The 17,092-nt window shown below is 37.2% G+C and overlaps 3 protein-coding genes across 3 annotated transcripts; 2 read left to right on the forward strand and 1 right to left on the reverse strand.

The window, feature by feature from the left end:
• LOC123002997 (skin secretory protein xP2-like) lies at positions 1-3,395 on the forward strand. Its single transcript, XM_070214982.1, has 3 exons — positions 1-41; positions 2,771-3,046; positions 3,224-3,395. Exons 1-3 carry the CDS (start codon positions 1-3, stop codon positions 3,393-3,395), a joined length of 489 nt encoding a protein of 162 aa, XP_070071083.1.
• Positions 3,396-14,138: 10,743 nt separating this feature from the next.
• LOC108066857 (uncharacterized) lies at positions 14,139-14,566 on the reverse strand. The gene has a single exon (XM_017155553.3). The coding sequence runs from the start codon at positions 14,416-14,418 to the stop codon at positions 14,176-14,178; it is 243 nt and encodes an 80-aa protein (XP_017011042.2). The 5' UTR covers positions 14,419-14,566; the 3' UTR covers positions 14,139-14,175.
• Positions 14,567-15,398: 832 nt separating this feature from the next.
• Tsp68C (Tetraspanin 68C) lies at positions 15,399-16,804 on the forward strand. Its single transcript, XM_017155552.3, has 2 exons — positions 15,399-15,659; positions 15,726-16,804. Exons 1-2 carry the CDS (start codon positions 15,603-15,605, stop codon positions 16,773-16,775), a joined length of 1,107 nt encoding a protein of 368 aa, XP_017011041.2. The 5' UTR covers positions 15,399-15,602; the 3' UTR covers positions 16,776-16,804.
• Positions 16,805-17,092: the final 288 nt, after the last annotated feature.

Consider the following 17,092-nt stretch of genomic DNA (forward strand, 5'->3'; position numbering starts at 1 on the left):
ATGAATGTGGGAGCTAACTTTGACAGGGACTCGGAGTCCCTGTTAAGCGTTTTCGACTCGATAGAATGACAGCTGATTTCCCATAGCCAACCAAGAAGAAGAAACGAAATCACAGCTGACTTTTCCTTTGACATATACCCAAACAGCTGATGAAATAATCGAAGCACGCCATTTTTTGCGCTCTACAGCACAATTCTGTGCGTTAACAGCACTCTGTAATTGTTTCTCGTTCAGATAAATTTAAGCAGTCGAGAAAGCCGATTTGCTTTTACGAACAGTTTATCTGGTCTTTAAGTTTTTCGAACAGATAGCTATCAGGGACTTTGACAGGGACTCGAGAAACCGGCCCTAAAACAAATAAATTCAATAAGTTTGCTAGTTTGCACACCTCCTTTTTAGAAAAAATTACCTCATGAACAAATTACGAGACTTCTTAATAATATTACTGTAAAATTTAAAGTGTAAATACATTGTCGACACGATAAGAGGAGACGACTAGATTTATTTGGATTTTTGTCGTGACGTTATATGTGAGATTCGTCGAGTTCGTCACATTACCATACTCGTTAAATTACCCTACACTCCCCTATATATTCTTGATAAGCATCACCAGGAGAATCGATCAAGCCATGTCCGTCTGTCTTTTCTTGTTAAGCCGTGTTATTCGTCAAAATTGTTCGAAAGTGTTTTTCTGTTACGATTGGGATACGTTTTTCTGTGGTGCTCAACACATTGAAGAACGCATTGTGTTTGTTCCTTGCTTTGTGTCAGTTTGCCGTGGAAATCCTCCATCGTTTGTACTGCTCGTTCGGCTACATCATTTACGACGCCTAAGGAATTTATTGCAGCCATTGCCTGTACTTTACCGGAGGAGTTAGGGATTTCCGGCGTATCCAAAAGTTTTTCTTTCCCAAGTCCGGTATAATTGGAAGACGTTTGACTGGCTTATCATTTGCATCTGAATAGATAAGCTAGTAAGAATACTTGGAAAAAGAAGAAGAACTACTCACTATTCGGAGGAACAAGCTTTCCATCCCAGTGTACGGTTAACGCTCTAGGCATGGTATAATTATAGAAGGTAGTCTCGTCGGCTGCCTAATCGTTCGGCTTTTTGTCAGTGCTTGTCAAAGGAAAAGGTTGTGTGCGGACGATTTTTTTCAGAGTATTAACCCTTGTGTAACGATGACGTTCTGCAACCTCTGTCGAAACAACAACAAAACAAGGATTAATTTCAAATTCAAAATTATTAAAAACTAAATTATAAACAACTTTAACTCTCTTTACTATAAATGAAATATTTAAACCCCATGCACCATCTAAGGGTTAAACAACAAGCTCTATTGTCGTTTCACTCGCACTTACTACGCACACTCCTCTCACTCGCACTTGTTGTGAGTATTGTTAACGGACTGCTTTTTGCCGACTACCTTCTATAATTGTAGCATGGCTCTAGGTACCACCTCGGCGAAGTTCTTTTTTTATCTTTTCGGGTCTTTCTTTTCGCAGCTGTGCTCGGCACTTTAATATACTGGATTGACTTATGACAACCGTATCCAAACCTATGCCGCGGGCCTCCACAGTAGCTTCTAATAGGAAAACTGCGCTTCGAGAACTTATTTGACACCTATCCAGAACCTCGACCAACTTTGGCGTTATGAAAGATTTTTTTAAAATTCTTTGGAGTTTCGTATTTTTGCTTTTTTTCAGTTTGGCTTCGAACTGCATTCAGATTCGCCATCGCTTGAAGTTTGTTCATAGTCCATATCTAAGACTTCTATTTCTGCCTCTGAAACTTCTGCATTGTCCATTGCGTTATTGATACTAAATACGGTATCCAAAGAAATTTCAAATAAATTTAACCTGTTGCGGTAAAGTTTTTAATATTAAAACATTCTTTATGCACTCGCAAAATTTGCTCTTTAATGTGATGCAAAGGACGTACTCGAATTTCCTTTCTCTCCCATACGGTAACCAGCATTTTTGCAACAAGCTGAGCACTTTCAGATAAGGTTTGCTTCAGAAGTACGGTCTTTTTTGACGGCAAAGTTTCTTCTTCATCAAAATTTAAATTCAGCCTTCCAACCAAAAAAAGGTGCTCTCCATTTTGTAAACGATTATGAACGAAATCAAATATTTGACAACTCTAGGTATGAGAAAAGATTTGCCTACCCAAAACTCATACTGGCTTACGTGCCGTATGAGTAATCTTTTTGGATACTTTGAGACTTAATTTAATTTAAATTTTTTTTTGGATTTTAGTTTAAGTTATTTTGCACAAATATCTTGTGTTTAAAAGGGTGAGAAAAAAATGTATTATAAAAAACCGCCCTAGTGAACACATAGAACGACCAGTTACCTCGCTGAATGGGCTTCGGGTATAAAAAAGGAAGTAGATGAGATTGTGGAAAGCGAGAAAGGTGATGATCTTAATCCTCGTGAATGCGAGCAGTTCTCAAAACGGCTTCTAAAGCCGATCAGGACAATTCCTCTGTGGTCTAGTTTGGCCCGCAAACATTTTGGAAACGGCAGGATTCCAGCTAGCCGCGCACCAGTTGAAATCGAGTTTAACTCAATTAAAAATAAGGTTAAATTTTGAAGAGAGCATTAAATTGATAAATTGCTCAGCAAAAAAAAAAGAACGCTCTTCGTGAAGATCTGGAGTGCAATTCCGAAGATATCGAGGCAACAATTAAAAATCCGCAAAGTTCTACAGAACCTCTTTTGAATATCACCAATGTATTCGAAGATGTCTGTAGCTTATCCGATTTAGCTGTGTAGTCCCAGCCGCAGCCGGAGACGCGGCCACAGGCCCAGCGGCGTGGGAGGGCGTCGTCCACGACCTGAACTGGTCGGACGGGACGGCGCCCAGCGGAGCAGCAGCCGGAGCCGTAGTCCCAGCCGCAGCCGGAGACGCGGCCACAGGCCCAGCGGCGTGGGAGGGCGTCGTCCACGACCTGAACTGGTCGGACGGGACGGCGGCCAGCGGAGCAGCAGCCGGAGACGTAGTCCCAGCCGCAGCCGGAGACGCGGCCACAGGCCCAGCGGCGTGGGAGTAAATTAATTGATAAATTGCTCAGCAAAAAAAAAAAGAACGCTCTACGTGAAGATCTGGAGTGCAATTCCGAAGATATCGAGGCAACAATTAAAAATCCGCAAAGTTCTACAGAACCTCTTTTGAATATCACCAATGTATTCGAAGATGTCTGTAGCTTATCCGATTTAGCTGTGTAGTCCCAGCCGCAGCCGGAGACGCGGCCACAGGCCCAGCGGCGTGGGAGGGCGTCGTCCACGACCTGAACTGGTCGGACGGGACGGCGCCCAGCGGAGCAGCAGCCGGAGCCGTAGTCCCAGCCGCAGCCGGAGACGCGGCCACAGGCCCAGCGGCGTGGGAGTAAATTAATTGATAAATTGCTCAGCAAAAAAAAAAAGAACGCTCTACGTGAAGATCTGGAGTGCAATTCCGAAGATATCGAGGCAACAATTAAAAATCCGCAAAGTTCTACAGAACCTCTTTTGAATATCACCAATGTATTCGAAGATGTCTGTAGCTTATCCGATTTAGCTGTGTCTGGAGTCACTTGTTTTTTATGTACCAATCTTGTCCAGGATGGAAAAGATGTACAGGTCTGCAAAGATTGTTTTGAATGCTCTCACAACTCACCCAGAATAGCGTTTAACGCGGTCGAAAAATGGAGAGGGTTGGGGCAAAAAAACACAAAAATACGAAATAGCTCTACACTCAAAATAAATTTAACCCTAAATTTTAGAAAATCGCCATTAAAATTTCTTTTTTCTAAATACAAGAAAGTTATTTCTAAATCTAAGGAAATTTTTCTTAAGTCTAGAAAGTTTTCCTTAAATCCAGGAAGTATTTCTTAAATGTAGAAAATGGTTACCATGAACTAAAATCACCCTAAAATCTAGAAAAAATGCCCTTAAAATTAGAAATAATTTTCTGAAAAATAGAAAGGCAAACGAAAATAATAAAATATTTTGGCAACACTTTTTCTAAAAATGAGTGCCCTAACCCTAAAATTAAGCTAACCCTAAATAATAGAAACATTTTCTAAAAAGTAGAAAGTTTTTCTAAAAAATAGAAATAGTTGTTTTCACATGCTCTGGCACACCAAAATGTTCAATGCCAGAACTTGTCAGCTGCCGGGCGGCTGTACTCGTAGCGCAGACGGTTAAAGCGCTTGGTTAGAAATCGAATCGACCCTAATTCGAGTCCCAGAGCAAACTAATTTTTACCTTTTTTTTAAAGTTTTTTTTTTAAAGTTTTTTTTTAAATTTGTTTTTTTACTCTTTTTTTATTCCTTTTTTTATTGATGGCAAGCGGTAAACCGAAAATAATTTGGTTTATATTTAGCTATTTACTATATACAACACATAAAATAAATTGCGATAGCATAAATATATACATATGTATATATGTATGTAAATAAGTAAAACGCGAATGGTCAAAATTATGCAATTAGTATTCAAATGTATTCTCCGCTTGACCCTTTACATACAATGCTCGGTTTGCCACAGCAAATTTAAGTGCTACAATGGCCCAGTATGTAGGCCGTTCGCTCCTCGCGCGGGAGACCCGGGTTCGATTCTCACCGACGGACAAGTAAAAATGTACGTTTTTTTCATGAAGATAAAATATTAACTAATCATAATTTCTACATTTCCAATCTTCCGCAGTCCCGTAGTCCACATTTACAACAACATTTGGCTTTGGTTAGATAAGAAATCCAAGCGCAAATACATAATAATAAATACATAACCTTTAACATTCACAATATACAAGACACACAACGCCTGCATATGTATATAGGGAGGAGTACATAATATAAACGTATATACAAAAAAAATCATGATTGAACATGTTTTTTTGTTTTGTTTTTAATTTCTATTTTTTAGGAAAATTTCCTACTTTTTAGAAATTTTTGCCCTTAAATTTAGTAAAATTACCCTAAAATTTAGAAATATGACGTCAAAAAAAATCAAAAATATAGAAAAATGTGACCCTAAAATTTAGGGCGAGCTTGTCTTGAAGACAAAAGTAGGGCGATTTCCTTGACTTTAGGGTTAATTTTATTTTGAGTGTATGATGAGAATAGCTCTATTAATGATGACTTTTTAAACAAGGTGTCCATTTTAAAAAATGGCAGTAATTCTACTTTGGGATTGGTCAATGTAGAAGGCTCAACTTTTTGTTTTCGGAACACTTGTGCCCTTGACAGTGTGTTTTCAGGTACTTTTGGCTGGAGTGAAAAATTCTAGACCATTAAAGCAGTACATAAAAAAAGAAAAAGATTGAAAATAATTTTTTTGACATAGTTTTCAATGTGTCCGAATCGAAAGTTGACGCTCAGACCTACAGAAAACGTAAAAAATAATTATCCTCATGTCATAAGAGCATAGAGCAGCGGTCGGCACACACGTGCGTTGACATTTTGTTTTATATTTGTGCGAGTAATTTGCACTGGGCAGCTCATCGATGTGTGTGTGCAGACCGCTGTGTACGAGCAGCGCGCTGGCAGAACAAAACTTAATAGGGCGCTGCCGGCCGCTGAGTATAGAGACGCCATTTGCTCTGCCCGAACCTCTGCCCAAGCTCTGCTGAGAGCCAATTCAAGGCCAAGTTCGAAGCGAACATCGATTTCTCACCGCATCCAACATGTGCTAAGCAACAACAGCAGTGGTGAGAGTCCACATACAAAAACAAAACAGTCAGTGAGAGCGGTGCAGATATATATAATCCCATAAAACTCACCATGGGCCCAAAATGCATGTTTAAATCGAACATATGAAAAATTAGGGAAATTTTCGTTTTTCGAATTCGCCGAAGAAAGCGGCAGAGCAAGCCTCTATATAGTTTCTTACTCTATGCTCATGTTGGTTCATCAAATCTTTACGAAGTGTTAAAATACAATTTTTGTATTTGCAAGGCCTACTAGTAAAGACAACGATTTGCATCAAGCAACAAAAGCGCAATGTGTAAGATAGGGAAAGCACTCCGGCTTTCTCGTGTACGTATTGCAGTTCTCTTCTTTTGTAGTGTGAACGAGGTTTTCAGAGTTTATCCGAATTGCATGTAGCATAGTCTTATTGTAAATCAGCTGGGCTCACCAATTTTAAAATATTACAAAATGTTGTTATTGGCACACCGCTTCTGCGCACAGCCAAAGATAAAATTTTTTATTCTTTGGGCCGCGGCCAAAGGTGTTCATCGGAAAATCAGGTATTTTTTTTGTATTTCCTTACCATTTGTTTAGCTCATTTGAGTACCGCGGTGAAGGCTTTACCTACCTATTTACCTCTCGCTTACTGCTATGGCTAGCTAGCAGTTAACGAAATCACAGCTGACTTTTCCTTTAAATTATACCCAAACAGCTGATAAAATAATCTAAGCACGCCATTTTTTGCGCTTTACAGCACAATTCTGTGCGTTAATCTGTAATTGTTTCTCGTTCAGATAAATTTGCTTTAGTCTGCTTTAGTCGAGAAAGCGGATTTGCTTTTACGAACAGTTTATCTGGTCTTTAAGTTTTTCGAAAAGATATGTAGCTATCAGGGACTCAAAAAACCGGTCCTAAGTGCATCAATATTAATAACTTTGTCACAGAAATTTCTTTCTTACACTCAGAAAATGAATCGCCCTGAATTTTAGAAAATCGCCTATGGATTTGCTTCACTGGCGATTTTTTTCTTTAAAATAAAAAAATTTTCTACTGGTAAAGAAAATTTTCTTCCAATTAATCAAAATTCATTAAATTCAAGAAATATTCCAGAAATATAGAAAAAAATCGCCAGTAAAGCAAATCCATAGGCGATTTTCTAAAATTTTTTTTTGAGTGTAGGTTGGATTACTGCGTTGATTTACGTACACCCAGAAAAAAAAGAACGAAAAAAATCAACAACATTTTTCATGATTTAAGAGCAATCCGTTCGCTACTTTTCTTTCATGAAAAACGAACGCCGCGGGGCCAAATCTTTACATTTTTGGTAAAATTTTGAACGGGTCACAGAAAAGTGTTGAGCCTTGAACGATGTGGTAGAGACCTGCACGAGTAAGTAAAAATATACTCGATTACTACTCGGCAATGCAGATTCCAACTGTCAAATCTGGCATCGTGGCATCGTAGAATCGTTCCGAGGTTCCGAGGCATTATTTGTCCACAGATGCCTTCAGATTATGTTCAAATATGGTCTTATACTGAGAACGAACCATAATACCCTCGACGATGACCAAATTTGCTACTCCCGAGGCTTCAACTGTTCCCCACACCACACCACTCCCGCCGAAGTGCTTTACCGTCCAAATTAGTACTGTGGTGGGAGTATGGTAGGAAAGTCTTGGTGTCGGGATCAGATCAAATCAAATCGGTCAACTATATCTTATAGCTGCCATATAAACGCTTATTACAAAGGGGAATATCTCGGTTCTTTTTCGATACTTGTTCATGTAAATCAGGTTTTAGATTTTATTTCGATAACAAATTAAGTTTAGATTTATATTTTCAGCAAAATAAAACAAACTTAAATTATAATTTCAATTTTTTATTCATTCATCATTTTCATCACTACTGTCAGAACAGTCAAATGTATTCGCATACTTATTTTGAGAACTGGGAGGACTTTTTATAAGATCTAGAGCTGACTTTGGCATTTTTTCTTTTTTTTTTGAGTTTTAAAAAAGCTAGAAATAATGGAATCCGAGCTGATAAGCAATCTATTAAACACATCCTGGTTTGATTTTTCGCGACTGGTTTTTCTGGAATTGAATTCTTTGAAATGCTTAAAATTCTTATTCCGTGCTTCCTGTGCTTCCTCAGTTAATTGGTCAATAGGTAGCAAAGCATGTTCAATTATTTCCGGACCACGAATAAAAAATTTGTGCAGAGTTGGTGGCATATTATACCACGGATAGAGCTTTACAAAATGTCTATTTCAATCTCTTTATTGGTGAAATAACGATTAAAATGGTATGAATTTCTTTAATTAAATCCATATCTAAGTGTGTAATTTCTGCAGACTGCTCAGCATTTTTAAAAAATCTTCGAGAAAATGTTTAATATTTTAAACTTCCAAATCCAGGCTTTGGTACATCAAATAGTAAGCCCAGTATTCTTTTGAATTCGTTTTGAATACGTTTTTTATTACTGTCAAAAATATCTTTGTCCTCGACCGACCTTGCTTGCCATCTTTTAATGGGTAGTTTATAAGAAACATGTAAAAGACATTCAAAAAGAATATCCAACCATGCAAGATTGAAAGTCCGAACTTCAAATTTTCTGTTTTCACAGCTTTTTGTAACATATTATCTATGTTATTAAATTGCTTGCTCGTTGAGCCGCATAAATAGCATGTTCGTGTTGATGTTGCTTCTGTGATGGCATTGCACACCTTGCCGTCAATCATTGAAAGAATTAGTGTATGGCTCACCTCAACACCATTGCCTTCTATGTCCACAACTGTTTTAGCTAGCTTACTGATTTCTGCATTTACTCGATCATTTTCCGCCTGCGAGACACTTAAAGTTTCCTTTATGTATTCTATTTTTAAAGGTCTGCAAAATGAGTTGAGCCAGGACGTGGGTTCTGCCATAAAACATATTCTTCACATGTCATTTTTATTGGAACTATGGAAGTGATAAGTAGAGAGGAATCTGAGAGGAAATCGCAAAAAGCTTGCTTATAGGAACTGTGTCCCGAACTACCATCAAAATACCACTTCCTCATCTGACTCGGCTTTAAAGTGGCAATCTTGCGTTTTTCTAAATGAATTAATAGCTGAGCAGTGTGATTCATCAGGGCTTGAAGAGTAACTATGGCCACTGTCTCACTTATAGCCATGCTTTCTGGATAACACTCTTTTTTCGCTAGTTGGACATCATAGTACGATGGGAATCTATCTGGAGCAGAATCTCGGACTATATTGTATTGAAATCGAGAAAGTCGTGCTTCGACCAATACTGCCTGCCAGTGCTTTCTCTTTGGACATTTTGTCATCTTGCGGCCTTACAAAAGTCTCTTTATTGAATACTGCAGATACAAGCTTGGATTCTTCAACATGACCTTCTGATCTAAGCTTAGCAAAAGCTAGCACAGTCGAAGAATGTTGTTTCCTCAAGTCCTGGGTTTTTCTAAGCTTGGTTCTGTTGATGGATTCTTCAAACGATTTCTCGTTGCGTCCTCGTCTAAGCTCACAAAAAGAAATGAATGGTTGTATCTAGCCAACCCTGATTTGCCTTGAGAAAACGTTCTTCCACTCTATGTGCTCGAGTCCAGCGAGTCTTAAATTGTGATATAAACCTTGTCAGTTTTTCATTTAGACTTTTCAAGCTCAGCCCTGTTGCCTTAGTTTGGTCGCATAAAGACGTTTCCAAGTGCTAAAACTTTTCCTCAAACAAATCGTACGTGGATCTCTGCATGATGTTAAAAAGCTCTCGGCGAGTGAGAGAAGCAGTTGATAGTTCTGTTTTAAAAAGATATCAACTTATTTAACATGTATTACATTAAATCTTACCAACAAGTTAAATCACTATTTTTCACACTTCTAAGACATCAGAATAGCTCTAATACACTAATGCAGCACATTAATAAGAATATATTTGACGCCAGGAACACAATATAAATACCTCCGGCTTTATTTTCCATTATAATTGGATTTAAATTTGACAAAATAATTGGACAGCTTGCCGCGAAAGAAAAACAAAAGTAATTGGAAACAGCTGACAGGCTGGCGACTATTCGAACTACGAACATTTTTTGCTAACACTCATGAAATTATTTTTTCTTAAGGCCTAGTACTCACTTCAATCAAAAAGCCTACGAAATGAAAATCTCCATACGAAATTTTGATCACGAAATTTTTCGCCTGTCATTATACCCGTTACTCGTAGAGTAAAAGGGTATACTAGATTCGTGCAAAAGTATGTAACAGCTAGAAGGAAGCGTTTCCGACCCCATAAAGTATATATATTCTTGATCAGGGTCACTAGCCGAGTCGATCTAGCCATGTCCGTCTGTCCGTCTGTCCGTCTGTCTGTCTGTCTGTCTGTCCGTCTGTCCGTCTGTCCGTCTGTCCGTCTGTATGAACGCTGAGATCTCAGAAACTACAAAAGCTAGAAGGTTGAGATTTCCCACACATATTCATTGGCTTCCTACGCAGCGCAAGTTTATTTTAGCCGAGCGCCACGCCCCCTCTAACGCCCACAATCGCCCACTAACGATTTTAAAATGGGTCCTGCGCCCACATCTTGTTGTGTATATTTATACCTATCGAAATGTAGAAGACATTTTTCAAATCGGACCATTCATTAAAAAGTTATATGCAATCAAAAATTATATATCTATCTCCCTCGCACTCCCTTTAGCTGAGTTACGATTATTAGTCGGGACACCAACCCGACACAGCGTTCGCACTCCCTTTAGCTGAGTGACGGGTATTAGATAGTCGGGACAACAACCCGACTATAGCGTTCTCTCTTGTTTTTATATAGAATATTTCGTTTCGTTGCCTTTTTGATTGAAGTGAGTACTAGGCTTAAATATAGAAAAAAAATTTTCTGTGCTTTAAAAAAATATTCTATAAAGAGGAAAAATTTTCTAATCTTCAGAAAAATTTTATAATCTTCAAAAAAATTCTCTATTGAACGAGTTTTTTTTTAAAAATTTAGAAAATTTAGAAAATTTTAGAAAAAATCGCTGTTAATCGAAGAAAATTTGCGGGATTGGTAGCCTAGGGGTCTAACGCGTGCGTGCATGCATATGTATGTTATTCAAGCTTGCGGCTGCAAGTGTGAGTTCAATCCCACGTCGAGACGAAAAACTCATGGTGTCTTTTTGTTTTTTTTTTTAACACTAATATTTACATATTAATAAAAAAAATATATTGAATTTTTTTTAGCTCATGAATAATTATATTTTGATAAAAATGATGTGTAAGTTTTTCAAATTTGAAACATTCAATTACTGTTACTATTGAACCATATTAAATATATAAATATTAATATTAATCAATAAATATTTAAAAGCAAAATTAAATGAACAACTAAAAGGAATAACCAGAAGAGAGCCAGATCAATTTGAGTAAAAATAGGAGAACAAAATGTGAATAGACTTTGTACAGCGCCTCACGTGATGCTTCCGTGGCGCAGCTAGTAGAGTGCTTGACTGCAAACTGTGAGGCGAGCGGTTAGCGGTTCGATTCCCGCGTGCGGCGACCAAGAAAGATGTGTTTTTCTCCAAATAGTAAGTTATTGGGTTTTTATTTTTATAATTTGTAATTTGTACACTCATTTCAGTTATTATTACAGTTCCAATTTGAAACCACCCACGTGCTCAATTAAAGGAAATTCAAATAAGTGACAAACAAGAACGAAAAAAAAAGCAACACAAAGGCCGTGGCGTCACAGAAACAACCGGGTATAATTCGCAAGCCCGAAAATAGATTTTTGTATTTTCTGAATTTGAGAAATTTTTTTTTTGTTATTTAAAAAATATTTGTCCATATTTAAAAAAAACCGTATTTCTATTTTTTAGAAAACCTTTGTTTCTTAATTTGAAGAAATAATTTTTTAAAAAACGTCTTTGATTTTAAAAACCTACTTTCTTTAATATAGACAAAATCGCCAGTAAAGCAAATTCATAGGCGATTTTCTAAAACCAAGGGCGATTTTAGTCAACTTTTTTTTTTTGGTAAACTTTAACCGCGGTTATCTCAGAAGAGGTACAAAAGGGCAAGCTAGTTTTTTCAGAATTTGTAGTTGAAGATCTAAACTTTTTTTAAAGAAAGAATTAAAGGGGGATCTAGGGTGTAACACAAAACCAATTTTTTTGGACCACTTTTAAAAAATTAAAAAAAATAATGCAAAAGTATGTAACAGCTAGAAGGAAGCGTTTCCGACCCCATAAAGTAGGGGAGTGACGAACGATTCGTTTTTTGAATGTAACTTTTCTAAAAATCAATATTTTTCTAAAGTGTAAACGCAAAAAGTTGCTTACATCTACTGAGCATATCCCTGTAAAATTCGGATTCGAAATTACAATGCAGCCAAATCCCACAGCGCTTGTCGTGAACCCTTCTTTATTGGCACTTTTAAAAGTTGTTGGGTAATGTGACGAACGATTTGTTCTTTAATGTAACTTCTCCAAAAATCAATATTTTTTAAAAGTGTAAAAGCAGAAAGTTACTTACATTTACTGAGCATATTTCTGAAAAATTTGTATTCGAAATTTCAACGTTGCCAAATCCCACAGCGTTTGGTGTAAATCATCCTTTTCACAAACCAAAAAAAAATTTTTTTATATATAATTTACGGAAAAGTTATTTTCGATACGGAAAAGAAAGAAGTAATAAGATAATACCGAAACTTACAAAAAAAAATGGTCAAAGTGCAATTTTTTAAATTAAAATTTTTTTTTTTTGTTTAATTAAATTAAACTGACCTTACTATTAAAAACAACAATAAAACTGCAGCAGTAAATGTTATCTGGTATTATTATATTTTTTTTACAAATAATCAACGATAACAATTAAAATTCTTGAATAAAAAAAGTTCGTCACAATACCCTACAAAAAGTTCGTCACGATACCCTACAAGGTAGACTTGGAGCAAAAACGGTGTCACTCTCAAACGGCGCAAAAGAAAAAAACGCGAGGTACCAAAAACTGTTCATAAAGATCTCCTGTATACGTGCATATATTTGCCTGATTTTATTTTCCACTCATCTTTGCTCTGGCACTGCTGAAACACAAGTAAATTGAATAGGTTTGCTAGTTTGCACACCACATTTTTAGCGAAAGTTACCTCACGAACAAATTACGGGACTTCTTATTAATATTACTGTAAATACATTGTCGACACGATAAGGGGAGACGACTACATTTATTTGGAATTTTTGTCGTGACGTCATATATGAGATTCGACGAGTTCGTCACATTACCCTACTCGTCAAATTACCCTACACTACCCTAAAACTATTCTTGATAAGCATCAATAGCCGAGTCCATCTAGCCATGTCCGTCTTTCCGTTTCTATGCGAACTAGTCCCTCAGTTTTTAAGCTATCGCGATGAAACTTTCCCAAAAGTCTTCTTTCTATTGCATGTGGTACATATAGGTAGCGTACTTATTTAGTCGCATCTAAAATCATTTTTCGTCACAAAAGTTGATATCAGAAGTTTTGTAGTTTTTTACCTCGCTAAGAGGTGTTTTTATTTGATATATCAAAGAAGAATAGACGGACATGGCTAGATCGACTGGTCTAGTGACCCTGATCAAGAATATATATTCTTTATGGGGTCAGAAACGCTTCCTTCTAGCTGTTACATACTTTTGCACGAATACAATATAAGCTTTTACTCTACGAGTAACGGGTATAAAAAGCATTTCATTACCTAAGGTGTGTTTCAAAATTATACGACACCAACACACTTATTTTTTGAAAATTTGTAGCGTTGTTGTTGTTTATAGAAAGCGAAACATTTAAATGCAGATCGAAAGAACAATGTATGATGTGTACGAAAAAACGCGTCCTTGATCCTCTTTTCAAGGATTTACCGCTAATTTTTCGAAATATCGTTAATTTTTTGGCGATTTCGATTTTCAAAAGTGTTAAGAATATTGACCAGACAAAAGTTAAGACGAATTGGGGGATATGACTCAGAAAAAAACTTTTTTTAAGGTATAGAGAGAAATATTCAATATTTATGTATGGGCCGAAGATTAGAAGGATCAAAGATCCAGCCCAAAGCTGGATTTCGATTTAACCAGAAAAAAAATTTCGGGTAAGTTTGATCATTGGAACCGGAAAAAATTAATGGTGTCGTATAATTATGAAACACCTTAAAATTAAGATTTTTAAGATTAAGATAGTTATGCCACAGAGGCAAATTTTATATTGTTTTCACATGAAATTCTTTGTTTTGTTATAACGATTAAATACAAACACAATCACCTTAATACGACTTTTAATAAAAAAAATATTTAAGAAATTTATGGTGTCGTATAATTTTGAAACACACCTTATTTTCGGTCGCAGCTGATTTTTAATTTTTAAGCTATTTGTTGTGGTGTCCTCGCTCAAAATTAGGTAAAATATTATTAAACTAAAAAAAAGGGAATCTTTAATAGCCTAGTTATTTACTAAAAGTTTATTATTCAAATTCCACAGCTTTACATTTCATCTTTGACATTGCCAGCAGATTTCCACTCCGTGACTCGCTTCTGAAGAACCAACAACCGACTTTTGAGATCTTCAGATACATTTGGGCTGCTTTTCGCCACGAAGTTATGTGGCTGAATGATCGATGTTTTCAAGGGACTTAGTCTTCTTCTTGGTGTTGGTCGCTCTATCTTGATGATACGAGGCTGTTGCTCAGATACAGTCATTTTGCTTCGGTTTGGAATCTTAAGCATAATTTAGAATTTATGCACTTTAAAAGCTACTATCAGGTACTGATGATTTATGATATCTATTATTTGCAGAATATTAAAAAAAATGTTTAAATTTCAAGGTTTAGAGTCTAAACTTTAGACTAATGAGGTGAAGTGATTAACAAAACCTACTTTGTCTTGTAAATTCAAATGTTTTCATTGATAAAAAAATGACATAGTTAATTTTAAAAATTCGTTTTTTATATTTAAATTTAAATGCATGTAAACAAAATGATTTAATGGGAAAATATTTGAACCAAGATAGAAAAGATAAATTTTACCTTAAAAAAAATGTCATTTTAAAAGTAAAGTTTAAAATCTTTAAATTAACTATAAATATTATTTACGAATCGTTACCTACAATACTATACTTATAAAAAAATTATTATTTTCATATTTAAAGTTAAGAAAAACACCGATAAATAGAAATCCATGGCGAAAAATATTTTTGTTGAATATGAAATAAATGTATTAACTACTTTATTTTTACCAGTTTACGAATAAAGTTATCTATTCGGATAAAATACTACCATTACAAGTGGGGTACGGTAGTGAAGTGATACAACTGATCAATTCTTACGCATTTCAATTCATATTTAAACCTACTATGCAAAAAATCCGGGGTCTGGTTAAATAAGTTCAACTGGTGGAGTTTTTTTGCTGCTCGTCGGAGCTATTGTTTGAAAACGGTTCCAAATGGCTGCAGATAGTGCCAGCGATCAAGTAAGAGTAACGAACATTGCGCCCCGTCTAGTCGTTTCTCTCTTCAGTTTCTGGTTTAAATTTTTGGTGGATGGACAGTATTTTCAGTTTTGTTTTGCTAAGCTAACCGAGACGCTTGAAAAGTTTCGATGAGAGTAACCCATCAAGGGGTTCGTAGAGAGTTAAAAATGTATTCTCTGCGGTCTCTTACTTTCGCTGCTGTGAACTTGCCACAGAATGCTGCCTCTCGCCACAGTTCAGTTAAAATTTTACTGTCTGTGCCGCATCGAGCAACAGCGAGTTTAAATAAGTGTTTTCAATTTCGACTTTGGAGTACTTATATACACCCACACACATATTTGAGCATGCAGTGCACTGCCGTTACTGATCGCAATTATTGCATTTCGTCATAACAAATTCGGTTCTAATTTATTCTAAGAGACCACGCCTGCATTGATATAAACATGGGTTGCTGTTTTAACTATAAATTCGTACTCAATCTGTGTAATTTTTTATTCTTGGTGAGTGGTTACTCGACTAGTAAAGTGAAAGTTGCAATAAGTTCCTCCACCTGTAATCCTTTTCAGATATGTGGCCTACTGCTGATTGTATCAGGCCTGTACATCCTTTCGGATAACAAGCGGATTCTGCTCTCCAGACTTTTGGCTGCCTCCAGCGATCGGTTGAGCTCATTGCCCCAACCATTGCTCTTTTACATAGCCCTGGGCGTGGCAATTGCGGGATTCGTGGCCATTTTGGCCGCTGTCGTGGGCTTCTGGGCCAGCTGCCTTCACACCTACTGCTTCCTGACCATATACTTCCTGAGCGTTGTGGTCCTGCTCCTGACCGAATCGGTTCTGTGCCTGGCCATTACCTTGTGGCCCCACTGCCTGGGAATTAGCCTGGACGAGAGTCAAATGGTGCGATCGCTGCAGAGCAACTATGGAGTTCCGGGCCAGGAGCAATTCACCAACGCCATGGATTTGGCCCAGACTCAATTCGGCTGCTGCGGGATGAGGAGTTCGCTGGACTACGACACATCTTTGTGGCGATTGCAGGGCTATGGACAGAGGAATTGGCCGGTGCCGCTCAGTTGCTGTGTGCTGGGGAATGCGGGGCAGCCGATGGCATTTCTGGATCCAAAGCCGGCCAATGAATCGATGTGTCAGTCGCTGGAGCGGTTGTCCTACGAAAGGGAGCGCAACACGGAGTCCTGCCTTCCGCATCTGGACAACTGGTACCGCGAGCAGTATGGAGTCTTCCTTGGCGCCAGCCTGGTTTTGGCCCTGGTTGAGTTCTGTGTCCTGCTGGCTATTATCATGAGCTGCACCGGTCTGGCCTCCAAACGGGCTAGAAGAAGCAAGAAAAGGCCAACTCAGGAGGGCAGACCTCAAAAGGCGACAAAGTCGCGACAAACTCTGATCGAAAACATATACGAACCGGAGGTTGAGCTAAGGGAAAATTCCAGTCACAGTATCGACGGGATATACCTTGGACCAGCTAGCCGGCATGTGAGCAGTGAGGATTTTAAAGATCTATACATCAAGCCGAGGGACCTGTACAGACAACATCACTTGGGGACAGGAAAACCCATTTCTGTCGCCGGTCCAACGCAAATGAGAAATTATTTGGTCTAAACTTGTACTGAGATATAGCCCTGGAAATAATTTAATTTAATTTAATTTAATTTTATATTTTAACATTCGCTCAGTAATATTTAATCAGGTAAATTAGTTGACAGAAAAATTTAACTGTGTAAAAGTAGTGACTATTTAAGCACCGCGGTTACGGCTCTAGAATTATAGGTCTCAGAATATATGGTTCATAAATATTTACTTTTACCTAGTGTTTAGACTCATGTGGTACCTAATAAAAAATGTATTTAATAATAAATAACTTAAAATAATTGATTAAAAGTAAAATTTACGGCTGCCTAATTATAATTTGAACATGG

This window comes from Drosophila takahashii, chromosome 3L (assembly GCF_030179915.1).
Source record: "Drosophila takahashii strain IR98-3 E-12201 chromosome 3L, DtakHiC1v2, whole genome shotgun sequence".
NCBI lineage: Eukaryota > Metazoa > Arthropoda > Insecta > Diptera > Drosophilidae > Drosophila > Drosophila takahashii.

Coding starts and splice junctions, on each gene's coding strand:
- LOC108066857 (XM_017155553.3), bottom strand. CDS start 14,418: ATGCTTAAGATTCCAAACCGAAGCAAAATGACTGTATCTGAGCAACAG.
- Tsp68C (XM_017155552.3), top strand. CDS start 15,603: ATGGGTTGCTGTTTTAACTATAAATTCGTACTCAATCTGTGTAATTTT. Junction 15,660..15,725: donor TGTGTAATTTTTTATTCTTG/GTGAGTGGTTAC, acceptor AATCCTTTTCAG/ATATGTGGCCTACTGCTGAT.
- LOC123002997 (XM_070214982.1), top strand. CDS start 1: ATGAATGTGGGAGCTAACTTTGACAGGGACTCGGAGTCCCT. Junction 42..2,770: donor GACAGGGACTCGGAGTCCCT/GTTAAGCGTTTT, acceptor TATCCGATTTAG/CTGTGTAGTCCCAGCCGCAG. Junction 3,047..3,223: donor GCGGCCACAGGCCCAGCGGC/GTGGGAGTAAAT, acceptor TATCCGATTTAG/CTGTGTAGTCCCAGCCGCAG.